Consider the following 15,522-nt stretch of genomic DNA (forward strand, 5'->3'; position numbering starts at 1 on the left):
ACCTTGGGAATGAGAGGCAGAGGAGGAAACACATAAACCGACTGGTACACCCACGGTGCTACTAGAGCGTCCACAGCGATCGCCTGAGGGTCCCTTGACCTGGCGCAATATCTTTTTAGCTTTTTGTTGAGGCGGGACGCCATCATGTCCACCTGTGGTCTTTCCCAACGGTTTACCAGCATTTGGAAGACTTCTGGATGAAGTCCCCATTCTCCCGGGTGGAGGTCGTGCCTGCTGAGGAAGTCTGCTTCCCAGTTGTCCACTCCCGGAATGAACACTGCTGTCAGTGCTAACACATGATTTTCCGCCCATCGGAGAATCCTTGTGGCTTCTGCCATTGCCCTCCTGCTTCTTGTGCCGCCCTGTCTGTTTACATGGGCGACCACCGTGATGTTGTCTGATTGGATCAGTACCGGTTGGTTCTGAAGCAGGGGCCTTGCTTGGCTTAGGGCATTGTAAATGGCCCTTAGCTCCAGAATATTTATGTGAAGCGAAATCTCCTGATTTGACCACAGTCCTTGGAAATTTCTTCCTTGTGTGACTGCACCAGAGCCCCGAAGGCTGGCATCCGTGGTCACCAGGACCCAGTCCTGTATTCCGAATCTGCGGCCCTCTAGTAGATGAGCCCTCTGCAGCCACCACAGCAGCGACACCCTGGTCCTTGCCGACAGGGTTATCCGCTGTTGCATCTGTACCGACACCTGTCCCGGTTTTAGGAGGTCTCTGACTAGAGTTGACAACTCCTCGGCTTTTTCCACTGGAAGAAACACTTTTTTCTGGTCTGTGTCCAGAATCATTCCCAGGAACAGAAGATGTGTCGTCGGGACCAGCTGTGACTTTGGAATATTGAGAATCCAGCCGTGCTGTTGCAGCACTTCCCGAGAAAGTGCTACCCCCACTACCAACTGTTCCTTGGACCTCGCCTTTATCAGGAGATCGTCCAAGTACGGGATAATTAAAACTCCCTTCTTGCGAAGGAGTATCATCATTTCGACCATTACCTTGGTAAAGACCCTCGGTGCCGTGGATAACCCAAACGGCAGCGTCTGGAACTGATAGTGACAGTCCTGTACCACAAATCTGAGGTACTCCTGGTGAGGAGGGTAAATGGGGACATGCAGGTAGGCATCCGTGATGTCCAGAGAGACCATGTAATCCCCCTCGTCCAGGCTCGCAATAACCGCCCTGAGCGATTCCATCTTGAACTTGAACTTTCTGATATACGTGTTCAAGGATTTTAAATTTAAGATGGGTCTCACCGAACGGTCCGGTTTCGGTACCACAAACATTGTGGAATAGTAACCCTTTCCTTGCTGAAGGAGGGGTACCTTGACAACCACTTGCTGTGAATACAGTTTTTGGATAGCCACCAACACTGCCTCCCTGGCAGAGGGAGTTGCTGGTAAGGCAGATTGTAGAAAACGGCGGGGGGGGGGGGGGGGGGGGGGGGGGGAACATCTCGAATTCCAGCCTGTACCCCTGAGATACTACTTGAAGGATCCAGGGATCCACCTGTGAGAGAGCCCACTGTGTGCTGAAATTTCTGAGACGGGCCCCCACCGTACCCGGGTCCGCCTGTGAAGCCCCAGCGTCATGCTGTGGACTTACCGGACGCGGGGGAGGACTTTTTCTCTTGGGAACTGGCTGTATGCTGCAGCTTTTTCCCTCTACCTTTGCCTCTCGGCAGAAAGGATGCGCCTCGAGCCCTCTTGTGTTTATGGGGCCGAAAGGACTGTACTTGATAATATGGTGCTTTCTTTTGCTGTGGGGTAGCCTGTGGCAAAAATGTCGATTTCCCAGCCGTAGCTGTGGAAACGAGGTCTGAAAGACCATCCCAAAACAGTTCCACCCCCTTATAAGGCAAAACTTCCATGTGCCTTTTTGAATCGGCATCACCTGACCACTGCCGAGTCCATAACCCCCTTCTGGCGGCAATGGACATTGCGCTTATTTTTGATACCAGCCGGCAAATATCCCTCTGTGCATTGCGCATGTATAAGACAGCGTCTTTTATATGCTCTACTGTCAGCAAAATATTGTCCCTATCCAGGGTATCAATATTATCCGACAGGGAATCTGACCACGCAGCAGCAGCACTGCATATCCATGCTGATGCAATCGCTGGTCGCAATATAATGCCCGTGTGTGTATATATAGCTTTTAGGGTAGCCTCCTGCTTTCTATCAGCAGGATCCTTTAGGGCGGCCGTATCCTGAGACGGTAGTGCCACCTGTTTTGATAAACGTGTAAGCGCTTTATCTACCCTAGGGGATGTTTCCCAACGTGACCTATCCTCTGGCGGGAAAGGGTACGCTGCCAATAACCGTTTAGAAATTATCAATTTCTTATCGGGGGAAGTCCAGGCTTCCTCACACACCTCATTTAATTCCTCAGATGCAGGAAAAACTACTGGTAGTTTTTTCTCACCGAACATAATACCCTTTTTTTTTCGTGGTACCTGGGGTACTATCAGAAATGTGCAATACATTTTTCATTGCCTCAATCATGTAACGGGTGGCCTTATTGGAGGGTACACTAGTCTCATCGTCGTCGACACTGGAGTCGGTATCTGTGTCGACATCTGTGTCTGCCATCTGAGGTAGCGGGCGTTTTAAAGCCCCTGATGACATTTGAGACGCTGGAACAGTCACAAGCTGAGTAGCCGGCTGTCCCATGTCGTCAAACCTTTTATGTAAGGAGCTGACACTGTCACGTAATTCCTTCCATAAGTCCATCCACACAGGTGTCGACCCCTCAGGGGGTGACAACACATTTACAGGCATTTGCTCTGCCTCCACATCATTTTCCTCATCATACATGTCGACACAGCGGTACCGACACACAGCACACACACAGGGAATGCTCTGACAGAGGACAGGACCCCACAAAGCCCTTTGGGGAGACAGAGGGAGAGTATGCCAGCACACACCAGAGCGCTATATAACAGAGGGATATCACTATACAGAGTGTTTTCCCCTATAGCTGCTTGTATTATATATATACTGCGCCTAAATTTAGTGCCTCCCCTCACTTTTTTACCCTTTCTGTAGTGCAGGACTGCAGGGGAAAGCCAGGGAGCGATCCTTCCAGCGGAGCTGTGAGGGAAAATGGCGCCAGTGTGCTGAGGGAGATGGCTCCGCCCCTTTTTCGGCGGGCTTTCTCCCACTTTTTGTGTTATTCTGGCAGGGGTAATTTACACCTATATAGCTTCTGGGGCTATATATGGTGTCAGTTTTGCCAGCCAAGGTGTTAAAATTGCTGCTCAGGGCTCCCCCCCCCAGCGCCCTGCACCCATCAGTGACCGAAGTGTGTGGTGTGCATGAGGAGCAATGGCGCACAGCTGCAGTGCTGTGCGCTACCTTGGAGAAGACAGAAGTCTTCAGCCGCCGATTTTCCGGACCTTCTTGCTTCTGGCTCTGTAAGGGGGACGGCGGCGCGGCTCCGGGAACGGACGACGAGGTCGGGTCCTGTGTGCGATCCCTCTGGAGCTAATGGTGTCCAGTAGCCTAAGAAGCCCAAGCTACCACCACTTAGGTAGGTTCGCTTCTTCTCCCCTTAGTCCCTCGCTGCAGTGAGCCTGTTGCCAGCAGGTCTCAATGTAAAATAAAAAACCTAAACTATACTTTCTTTCTAGGAGCTCAGGAGAGCCCCTAGTGTGCATCCAGCTCGGCCGGGCACAGAAATCTAACTGAGGCTTGGAGGAGGGTCATAGGGGGAGGAGCCAGTGCACACCAGATAGTCCTAAATCTTTCTTTAGATGTGCCCAGTCTCCTGCGGAGCCGTCTATTCCCCATGGTCCTTACGGAGTCCCCAGCATCCACTAGGACGTCAGAGAAATTAAGAATATTGTCCCTTACAGGGGAACTACAGGTCCCAGCCAGACAGCCCCGGCATGTTGGCACCTGTCACATTACATACTCACCTTGTACATGGTGCGCCGGTCGGTATTCATCTCCAATAAAATCTCTGGAGGCTTGGGAAAATAAAATAAAAATCTATTTCCCTAGCCCACGGATAAGTACTGTACACTACTGTATAGTACTTATCGAATAACTAAATAAGTCCGACGCTTACCCATTGAAAACAATGGGAAAGTACTGACTGGCTGAAACAGGTAAACCCTGGACCTCTCAGCCAACAGTCACTTAGCCCTTATATGAATTGAAATTCCTGGCATACCTGTATACCGGGAAATGCAATTCATATTTTGGATAAGCACTGATTGCCGAGAGAAGCATATACCCATTTTCTGAATTTCACACTGTTGAAACATCGATGTTTGGGTCATTGTTCTAAGTGGGGTTTTAGGTCAATTCACAGTCAGTTGTTCCTTTAATAAATACCCTATTTGCAATATTGACTGCTAATTGACTAAAAATACCCTAAAAAAAATAACTGTTAGTAAATATACCCCCTAATGTGTAAAAATATCACTTACCAGCATGCCAGTCATACAGTAGCATGTTGATTAGAAGATTAAGAATAGTGACACTTTTACCAACTACAATTCATACTAATAATAATAAAAAATAATAATAATTCTACATGTTTTTTAAGTTCTTTCTTGACAGATTTTAAAATCACAGGTGATATGAGTACTTCATGTTTAGTGTGCTTAAAGCAGTTTATTTACCAATTTGGCGTAATAGGAGGAGAGCGAGAAGGAAGGCTTTTTGTCTCAAGGTGTTCCGCCGACACAGATCTTCGTAAATCTGTGTTCCATACCATGCCACCGATAACTTTTCTGCAGAGCTGGCTACTGGCAGACCTAAAAAAACCATCATAAAAAATTGATGAATGATCATTAGTCTTGCAAATACTGAAGTAAAAAAGAGAATATTTTATTTATAATGGCATGCTCGATGGCATGATTATGGCTTATTTAAGCATTGTTAAGAGTTTTTATTAACATGATCTCCTACGAACAAGCAACAAAATAAGCATATAAATATATATTGGAAACTTTGAATATTATCTACACTAATATTATAAGAACGTTGTGTCTATCTGTTTGTTCCAAGTTGGCGCAAAAACTACTGAACTGATTTTCATGAAAATGACATCATTTTAGAGTGGTGACTCCTGTAAATAACCTTGATCGGTCAAAAACAAAATGCATTGATATAATCAAAGCAAGAGATAGCGACTCATAGTTATGTGAACATGTGATCCTTGCACCCAGGGAATGCTGTTTCTAGGGCCGGGCGAGACGCAGTCACTGCAGTCACAGCCACTGTTTCTTTCAGACAGTATTATGGCCGTTCGCACATAATACTGTTGAAAATGTCCCCGTCGCAGAGGAGACACTTATGAAGGTTGCTAGATGAGGCGGAAGCCATTTTGGGAGGGACATTTACAAATCTGGCAGGCACGAACAACGCAAGAGTGCCGAGACTGTGGTGGGGGCAGCAGTATCATGAAACCCCTGACAATGAGCAGTTAGGTAGTGTGGCACAGTGGCATAATTCTAAGAGGCATTACTGTGTGGAACATAAATATGGATGCAAGGGGCAGTACTGTCTGTGTGAGACATAGATATGGCGCAAGGGGCATTACTGTCTATGTGGGGCATAATATGGTGTGAGGGACACTAATATGTTGGTGTAATGTAGTGTCTTCTGCAATGCCACACCCATTGCAGTGAGGCCAAACCCCTTTTTGGGTGCACAGAAATTTTTTATTTTTACAATGTCTATGCAGGGGATTTTTTTGTGTTCGCACTGGGAGCTAAATTGTCTAGAAACAGCCCTGCACCCAAGAATGAACACGATCACTCTATTAACAATTATATATTGAAGAGGTTTCCAGGGAAGATGGCAGTTTACATTTCTATGACCACTGTCACCAATGTAGAAGATGCTGTGCACTATTCTTGAATAATCTAACAGTGTAATGATTACCCACACCCAACTTATAACGTTGAAAGTTGGTGTGCAAATAATACTGCAAAAGGTGCATACACACAGCGTTTTTGCCCAGCGTGTATGCACAGTGATGATCGTGAACATCGCTGGCAGGAAAATAGCTCAGTGCATACACACCGAGCTATTTTCCTGTGCCCAGCGATGTTCACGGGGAAAGGGGGGTGAAGCACTTTCCACCGTAGGAGACAGTGGAAAGTAACATAGTCGGTGGGGGGAAGGGGAGGGGCGGGAGGACTTTCCACATTAGGAGACTGTGGAAAGTAACATCGGTGAGGTTGGAAAAAGACTAGTAGTTTATCAAGTTCAACCTGAGTTATATTGCATTCACTATTCTATTTAGGTTAAAAGGCTATATCCTCATATATCTTTTTCCATTAGGAATTTGTCTAACCCACTTTTAAATGCATTGACTGAGTCCGCCATTACAACGTTCTCTGGCAATGTATTCCATATTTGAATTGCCCTTACAGTGAAGAATCCCTTCCTGTGCGGAGTATGAAATGTCCTCTACTTAAGCAGTATGGATGGTGTAATGGTTAGCATTACTGCCTCACAGCACTGAGGTCATGGGTTCAATACCCATCATGGCCTAAATGTGTGGAGTTTGTATTATCTCCCAGCACTTGCGTGTTTCCTCCGGGTACTCCATTTTCCTCCCACAATCCAAAAATATACTGGTAGGTTAATTGGCTACTAACAATATTAACCCTAGTGTGAATGTGTGTGTACATGTGATAGGGAATATAGATTGTAAGCTCCACTGGGGCAGGGACTGATGTGAATGGGCAAATATTCTCTTTAAAGTGCTGCGGAATATGTGTGCACTATATAAATAACTGGTAGTAATAATAATAATTATTATTATTATTATTATTAAGCCTTAGCGGGTGTCTGCACATTTTGTGTAGAGGTCTCTTAGTAACAACTCACATGATAACATCGCATATTGCCCCTTTATATCAATTAATACCCCCAAATCCTTTTCTAATACAGTTTCCCATATTTTTCCCAATTTAGTTGGTAGGTTGTAAGTTTATTCTTAGAATGCATAACATTACATTTTAAATCTCATACACCATTTCATTGCCCAAACTTCCAGTTTAAATAAATTGCTCTGAAGAGACGCTATACACCAGTCCTTTGGTACCATGCCTGATCTAAGTGACTCAGTGAAAATCAGATACAGTGGCCTTGCTATTTCAGCATTTAGCTCCATCAGTGCCCTAGGATGTAGGCCATCTGGACCAGGAAATTCATTAGTCTTAATTTTTTAAAATTGTTTACAAACTACTTCCTCAGACAGATAAGTATTAAGCAATTGGCCTTTATTAATACTATTGTTATTGTTACTCACTAATCCCACAATCTGGTTCTCTCTAGTAAACACTGATGAGAAAAATGTGTTCAATATTTCATCTTTTTGGTTGTCGTAATTTATCTTATATTCTATTTTTTTTAGCCACTTACCACTTACAGATGTGTCCACATACACCTTACTGAAAATTCTGCCATGGCCTGCCATTCATGGCACGAGATTATCTGTGCAATGTCTAGACGTGTAAAAAGACTGAAATACAGTGCAGTACTGCTTTTCAGACAGCAGGTGGCATTTTCAGAACACTACAGTATACTGCTCATCTTGTCTTTACACTATGTAGTTTAGTATACTGTTGTATCTCCCTGATTTCTTTATTCACCTTCTTCATATTAGAAATGATTTTGCTCAAACTCTTGCTAATTTTGTGTGTTATCTTGCAGTGTGTAAAAATACGTAGTGTACTGTATCTCAAGATACAGTATAAAATAAGGGAAAGAAAGACAACATTCAGATCATCAAAACCAGAGTGGATTGAGTCTCAGCTTTCACTTTGGGGGTTATTAGTGATTCTAGCAGAGGCTGATTGCCTTATCTTTATGGCTTTGTTTAAAGCTTGAGACCTAGTTCCTTGGTAAACAAACTGTAGTTACACTTGGGTAGACAAGGTGTGTTCCCTAAACTGCAGGCTTCACCCCTGCTGTGTTTAAAAGCTGCAGAGATCAGCTAGCCAGTACTGTACCCACAAGCTGTGAACCTGTGACATGCATAAAGCTGACCAATCATTTGAATTAACATTTTAGACAACCTCTTGGAACTTGAGACTGGATTGTGTACAAGTTAGTTTACACTTATAGTGGACTTCATACTCCAGTCGTATTTAACACACTCTACTGTGTTTTCTGTGAATAAATAGCAGAATGAAAAAGTGGACATTCTACGGCAAATCTCCAAGTAGATTTGGTGCCAAGAAGCTTGCCAAGATGCAGGAGGTGTCCTCAGTGCAGGAGTGCCAGAAATGTCGGTAGTGCGGGAGTGCTGGAGGTGTCCTCAGTGCAGGAGTGCCAGAAGTGTCCTCAGTGCAGGGGTGCCGGCAGTGCAGGAGTGCTGGAGGTGTCCTCAGTGCAGGAGTGCCGGCAGTGTCGGCAGGTATCCTCAGTGCAGGAGTGCTGGCAGTGTCCCCAGTGCAGGGGTGCCAGCAGTGGGTGGGAGTCGGCAGTGCGGGCAGCAGTGTCGGCATGTGTGGGTGGCGGCGCTATTAGTGCTGTGGGGGCATCAATCTTTGCCATTGTAGCCTATATACAGTAGAATACACATCAGGGACTGCATTTGAGTTTGTACATGTTACACGGTTTGAGATAATATACAGACCTATTTACCAGCCTGTCAAATTTACAGAACATCATCACAGTAATTTCAGCACTTGTGGCTGTGCACGTCCAAATGTAACACCACTTGAATTGTTCCACCAGGTGCTATCTAGTGGCCGCAGGCAGGCAAAACACTTGAAATCCCCACATAGAGGTGAGGGTCAGCATTATCCTTTTATTATATTGCATAACACATATCAGGCATCACAAGGCTGCATGTGTATATAATATATAGCAAGATAAATAACAATGATAGGATATGCAGTATACTGAAATACAAATCGTGATTATATTGCCTTGAATGGGAAAAGTGCAGCGTTAGAAGTAGCGTGATGATAAATTATGCAGCAAAATACATGGACGTATGTGCCATATGATGGGTGATAGTGATATTGGTGGTCATTCCGAGGTGATCGAAGCCAGCAACTTTTAGCTGCTGCTGTGAACAATAGTCCACACCTATGGGGGAGTGTATTTTAGGTTAGCAGGGCTGCGATCGCTTGTGCAGCCCTGCTAAGCTAAAAAAAATTCATGCAGAAGTAGACAAGGCCTGGACATAATTAACCTGTGTGATGGATCCAGCGATGATGAGCCCGGTTTTGACGTCACTCCTCCGCCCTCCGTTGTCCTGGACACGCCTGAGTTTTACTCACCACTCCCCGAAAACACTCTTCCAACGGTTCAGAAAAGCCCATCCACGCCCTCCTTCCTGTCAATCTTCTTAGCGGTCGCTGCTGCGACCGCTTCCGACGGAAGCCGCAATGTAACCCGGCGACCCCTGTAGCCGGGTAACGTCGAGCATAGCGCCCGCCGTGCATGAGCATTCCAAAAAACCACTGCGTGCGAACGGGTCGGAATGACCTCCATTGTACAGTATAATACAAATCATTGTTTACGTTGCTGCGTAGATATGACAGTGTATGAGGTATAATAATAGGATTTTAATACCAACCGGTTAATCCTTTTCTCTTAGTCTGTAGAGGATGCTGGGGATGCTTCAAGAACCAAGGGTATAGACTGGATCCGCAGGGGACATGGGCACTTTAAGACTTTAAATGGGTGTGAACTGGCTCCTCCCTCTATGCCCCTCCTCCAGACTCCAGTTATAGGAACTGTGCCCAGGGAGACGGACATTTCGAGGAAAAGGATTTATTTAACATTTTTAACTAAGGTGAGATACATACCAGCTCACACTACAAACCACGCCGTACAACATGGCATTCAACAACAACGCATGCAACGGCATGACCACCAACAGTCACAGACTGACTGAACTTAACTCAACATGAGCATAACTACAACCAAGCTGCAGATAAAGCCCGCACTGGGACGGGCGCCAAGCATCCTCTACGGACTAAGAGGAAAGGATTTACCGGTAGGTATTAAAAACCTATTTTCTCATACGTCCTAGAGGATGCTGGGGATGCTTCAAGAACCACAGGGTCAATACCAAAGCTCTAGAACGGGCGGGAGAGTGTGGATGACTCTGCAGCACCGATTGACCAAACAAGAGGTCCTCCTCAGCCAGGGTAACAAACTTGTAAAACTTTGCAAAGGTATTTGTTCCCGACCAAGTAGCCGCTCGGCAAAGCTGTAATGCCGAGACCCCACGGGCAGCCGCCCAGGATCAGCCCACCTTTCTGGTAGAATGACCCTTCACAGATTTTGGTAACGGCAATCCTGCCGTAGAGTGAGCTTGCTGAATCGTATTACAGATCCAACGTGTAATAGTCTGCTTGGAAGCAGGAGCCCCAATCTTGTTGGGAGCCCACAGGACAAACAGAGCCTCTGTTTTCCTAATTTGAGCCGTTCTGGCGACATAGATTTTCCAAGCTCTGACCACATCGAGAGACTTTGATTCCGCCAAAGCGTCAGTAGCCACAGGCACCACAATAGGCTGGTTTACGTCAAACAATGAAACCACCTTTGGCAAAAATTGCTGATGAGTTCTCATCTCTGCTCTATCAGCATGGAAGATTGAATAGGGACTTTCGGAGACAAAGTCACCAATTTAGAGACCCACCTTGCGGAAGCCAAGGCCAACAACATGACCACTTTCCAAGTAAGAAACTTTAACTCAACCTTACGCAAAGGTTCAACCCAATGAGATTGCAGGAACTGCAACACCACATTCAGATCCCATGGCGCCACTGGGGGGCACAAATGGAGGTTGGATGTGTAGTACGCCATTCACGAAGGTCTGAAGTTCTGGAAGGGAGGCCAATTCTTTCTGAAAGAAAATTGATAAGGCCAAAATTTGTACTTTAATTGAGCCCAACTTTAGGCCCGCATCCACACCAGCTTGTAAAAAATGGAGCAAACGCCCCAGCTGAAATTACTCCGTAGGAGCCTTCTTGGATTCACACCAAGACACATATTTCCTCCAAATACGGTGGTAATGCTTTGCCGTTACTTATTTTCTAGCCTGAAGAAGTGTGGGAATGACTTCACTGGGAATACCCTTCCGGGCTAGGATTTGGCGCTAAACCGCCATGCCGTCAAATGCAGCCACGGTAAGTCTTGATACACGCACGGACCCTGTTGTAACAGGTCCTCTCGTAGAGGAAGAGGCCAGGGATCTTCTATGAGCAACTCCTGAAGATCTGGATACCATGCCCTCCTTGGCCAGTCTGGAACAATGAGTATCGCCTGAACCCTTGTTCTTTTTATGATCTTTATCACCTTTGGAATGAGTGGAAGTGGAGGGAACACATATAACGACGGAAACACCCACGGTGTCACTAGGGCGTCCACTGCCATCGCTTGAGGGTCCCTTGACCTGGAACAATACCTCTGAAGTTTCTTGTTGAGGCGGGACGCCATCATGTCTATTTGAGGAATTCCCCAACAACTTGTCACTTCTGCAAAGACCTCTTGATGAAGACCCCACTCTCCTGGATGGAGATCGTGTCTGCTGAGGAAGTCTGCTTCCCAGTTGTCCACTCCTGGAATGAAGACCGCTGACAGAGCGCTTGCATGTTTCTCCGCCCAGTGAGGAATTCTCGTTGCCTCGGCCACTGCCGCTCTGCTCTTTGTTACGCCCTGGCGGTTTATGTACGCCACTGCTGTTATGTTGTCTGACTGAATCAAGACGGGCAGACCGCAAAGAAGATGATCCGCTTGCAGAATGCCATTGTAAATGGCCCTTAACTCCAGAATGTTTATGTACAGACAAACTTCCTGGCTTGACCATTTTCCCTGAAAATTTCTCCTCTGTGTGACTGCTCCCCAGCCTCAGAGACTTGCATCTATGGTCACCAGGATCCAATCCTGAATCCCTAACCTGCGTCCCTCCAGAAGGTGAGAACTGTGCAGCCACCACAGAAGGGAGATCCTGGTCCTGGAAGATAGGAATATTTCCCGGTGCATGTCCAGGTGAGACCCGGACCACTTGTCCAGCAGGTTCCACTGAAACACCCTGGCATGGAACCTGCCATACTGAATGGCCTTGTAGGCCGCCACCATCTTCCCCAGCAACCGAGTGCATTGAAGAATCGACACTCTTGCCGGTTTCAGAATCTGTTTTACCATGTTCTGTATTTCCAGAGCCTTTTCCACTGGAAGAAAACTCTCTGTAATTCTGTATCCAGAATCATACCCAGGAACAACAACCGTGTCGTCGGAACCAACTGTGATTTTGGCAAGTTTAGGAGGCAACCATGTTGTTGCAGAATCGTCAGAGAGAGTGCAACGTTTTTCAGCAATTGTTCCTTGGATCTCACCTTTATAAGGAGATCGCCCAAGTACGGGATAATTGTGACTCCCTGTTTGCACAGGAGAATCATCTCCGCCATAACCTTGGTGAAAATCCTCGGAGCCGTGGATAAACCAAACGGCAACGTCTGAAATTGGTACAGGTTGAGTATCCCATACCCAAAATGCTTGGGACCAGAAGTATTTTAGATATCGGATTATTCCGTATTTTGGAATAATTTCATACCATAATGAGATATCATGGCGTTGGGACCCAAGTCTAAGCACAGAATGCATTTATGTTTCAAATACACCTTATACACACAGCCTGAAGATCATTAAATTCAATATTTTTAATAACTTTGTATTAAAAAAGTGTGTGTACAATGAGCCATCAGAAAACAAAGGTTTCACTATCTCTGTCCTACTCCAAAAATTCTGTATTTCAGAATATTCCGTATTTCGGAATATTTGGATATGGGATACTCAACCTGTAATGACAATCCTGAACAGCAAACCTCAGGTATGCCTGATGTGGAGGATATATGGGAACATGTAAGTAGGCATCCTTTATGTTGACCGACACCATAAAATCGCCCTCCTCCAGACTGGAGATCACTGGTCGGAGAGATTCCATCTTGAATTTGAATATTTTTAGAAAGAAATTGAGAGATTTTAGGTTCAGAATCAGTCTGGCCGAGCCATCCGGCTTCGGCACCACGAACAGACTCGAATAAAACACATCCGCCTGTTGTGACGGGGGTACCGTGACAATGACTTGATTTTGACACAGCTTTAGTATCGCAGCGCATACCACCTCTCTTTCCGGAAGAGAAACTGGCAAGGCCGATTTGAAAAATCGGTGAGGGGGCACGTCCTGAAACTCTAATTTCTACCTATGGCCTACTATTTCTAATATCCAAGGATCCAGGTCCGAGTGCATACAGACCTAACTGAAGAGCCTCAGACGTGCCCCCACTGGTGCGGACTCCCGCAGAGGAGCCCCAGCGTCATGCGGTGGATTTGTTAGAAGCCGGAGAGAACTTCTGCTCTTGGGAACTTGCCACAGCCGGTGACCTTTTTACCTTTCCTCTTCCTCTCGCAGCAAGGAAGGAGGATCCTCGTCCTTTTTTGTATTTCTTGGGCCGAAAGGACTGCATCTGATAGTGAGGCGTTTTCTTCTGTTGTGCAGGAACATAAGGTAAAAATTACGACTTACCCGCGGTAGCTGTAGATACCAGATCAGTGAGGCCGTCACCAAACAAGACAATATCGTTAAACGGTAACGACTGCATCGCCTTCTTAGAGTCAGCATTCCATTGATAAATCCACAATGCTCTCCTTGCTGAGACTGCCATGGCATTGGTCCTTGATCCCAAAAGGCCAATATCCCGTACAGCTTCTTTTAAATATGCTGCAGCATCCTTGATATGACCCAAAGTCAAAAGCACGCTATCCCTGTCTAGGGTATCCATCTCAGATGACAAGTTTTCTGCCCACTTTTCAATAGCGCTACTCACCCATGCCGAAGCAACGGCAGGCCTGAGTAGTGACCCTGCAGTGACATAAATGAATTTTAGTGTATTTTCCTGCTTATGATCCGCAGGATCTTTTAGGGCTGCTATGTCAGAAGACGGAAGCGCCACCTTATTGGATAGACGCGACAAAGCTTTGTCTACCGTGGGGGTTGACTCCTACTTTTCCCTGTCCCCAAATGGAAACGGATATACCACTGGAATTATTTTGGGAACCTATATATTCTTGTCAGGATTTCCCCAATCATTTTCAAAAAGCGCATTCAGTTCATGAGAGGGAGGAAACGTTACCTCAGGTTTATTTCCTTTATACATACAGACCCTAGTATCAGGGACAGTAGGGTCCTACGTGATATGTAACACGTCTTTTATCGCCACAATCATATATTGAATGCTTTTAGCCAGTTTTGGATTTAATCTGGCATCACTATAGTCGACACTGGAATCAGAGTCCGTGTCGGTATCTGTATCAGCTATCTGGGTAAATGCATGTTTCTGTGACCCCGAAGGGGTCTGAGCTTGTGACAAAGCATCCTCCATGGACTTTCTCCATGTCTGGTTCTTAGACTCAGATTTATCTAATTTTTTAGACAACCAAGACACATTTGCATTCAAAACACTCAACATATTTACCCAATTGTCCGTCGGCGGTGCCGACACGGTCACTCTCCCAGACTTATCTGTCCCCACTCCAGCCTCCTCCTGGGAAGAACACTCAGCCTCAGACATGTCGACACACACATACCGACACCCACAACCACACTTGGGCTATAGGAGACAGACCCACAATGAAGCCTGTTAGAGAGACACAGAGGGAGTCACTGAAGTCTTCTGATCTTCTCATACTCACCCGGCTTCTATCTTCCAGCTCTGTGAGGGGGGTGACGGCGCGGCTCCGGGAACAAGCAGCTAGGCGGACCAAGTGATCGAACCCTCTGGAGCTAATGGTGTCCAGTAGCCTAAGAAGCAGAGCCTTTGAACTCAGAGAAGTAGGTCTGCTTCTCTCCCCTCAGTCCCATGATGCAGGGAGCCTGTTGCCAGCAGGTCTCCCTGAAAATAATAAACCTAACAAAAGTCTTTTTCCGAGAAACTCAGGAGAGCTCCTCAGTGTGTGACCAGTCTTTCTGGGCACAGAATCTAACTGGAGTCTGGAGGAGGGGCATAGAGGGAGGAGCCAGTTCACACCCATTTAAAGTCTTAAAGTGCCCATGTCTCCTGTGGATCCCGTCTATACCCATGGTTCTTGAAGCATCCCCAGCATCCTCTAGGACGTATGAGAAAGTGATGTAATATGCATAGGGTTACCACCTCATCCCTTTAATTCTGGACACAATTACACAGGTTCTGTGGCTGGCTGACATCGCAACTACATTACACCTGGTTTTAATCAGCCACAGAACCTGTGTAATTAATAAGTGTCCAGAAGTAAAGGGATGAGGTGGTAACCCTAAATATGCAGTATAACAGAGATCATGGATTACAGTGCTATGTGTGTGTATATTAGTGTATGATGTATAAATAGGATTTTGGTTACCTACCGTTAAATCCTTTTCTCGTAGTCCGTAGAGATATAGAAGGGTGCACCAGGAGCTATTGACACTTTAAGAGTTTAATAGTGTGGGCTGGCTCCTCCCTCTATGGCCCTCCAACCAGACTCAGTCTAGAAACTGTGCCCAAGGAGACGA

At 46.1% G+C, this 15,522-nt stretch overlaps 1 protein-coding gene across 3 annotated transcripts in view; it reads right to left on the reverse strand.

The window, feature by feature from the left end:
* The window catches only part of PTPN3 (protein tyrosine phosphatase non-receptor type 3), a 1,027,556-nt gene that overhangs the window by 479,995 nt on the left and 532,039 nt on the right, over window positions 1–15,522 (reverse strand). For all 3 annotated transcript variants that reach the window (XM_063922728.1, XM_063922729.1, XM_063922727.1), the window contains one exon: window positions 4,634–4,768. In XM_063922728.1, the coding sequence (XP_063778798.1) occupies window positions 4,634–4,768 (135 nt within the window). The remainder of the gene's footprint in view (window positions 1–4,633; window positions 4,769–15,522) is intronic.

Source organism: Pseudophryne corroboree, chromosome 5 (assembly GCF_028390025.1).
Source record: "Pseudophryne corroboree isolate aPseCor3 chromosome 5, aPseCor3.hap2, whole genome shotgun sequence".
NCBI classification, from domain to species: Eukaryota; Metazoa; Chordata; class Amphibia; order Anura; family Myobatrachidae; genus Pseudophryne; species Pseudophryne corroboree.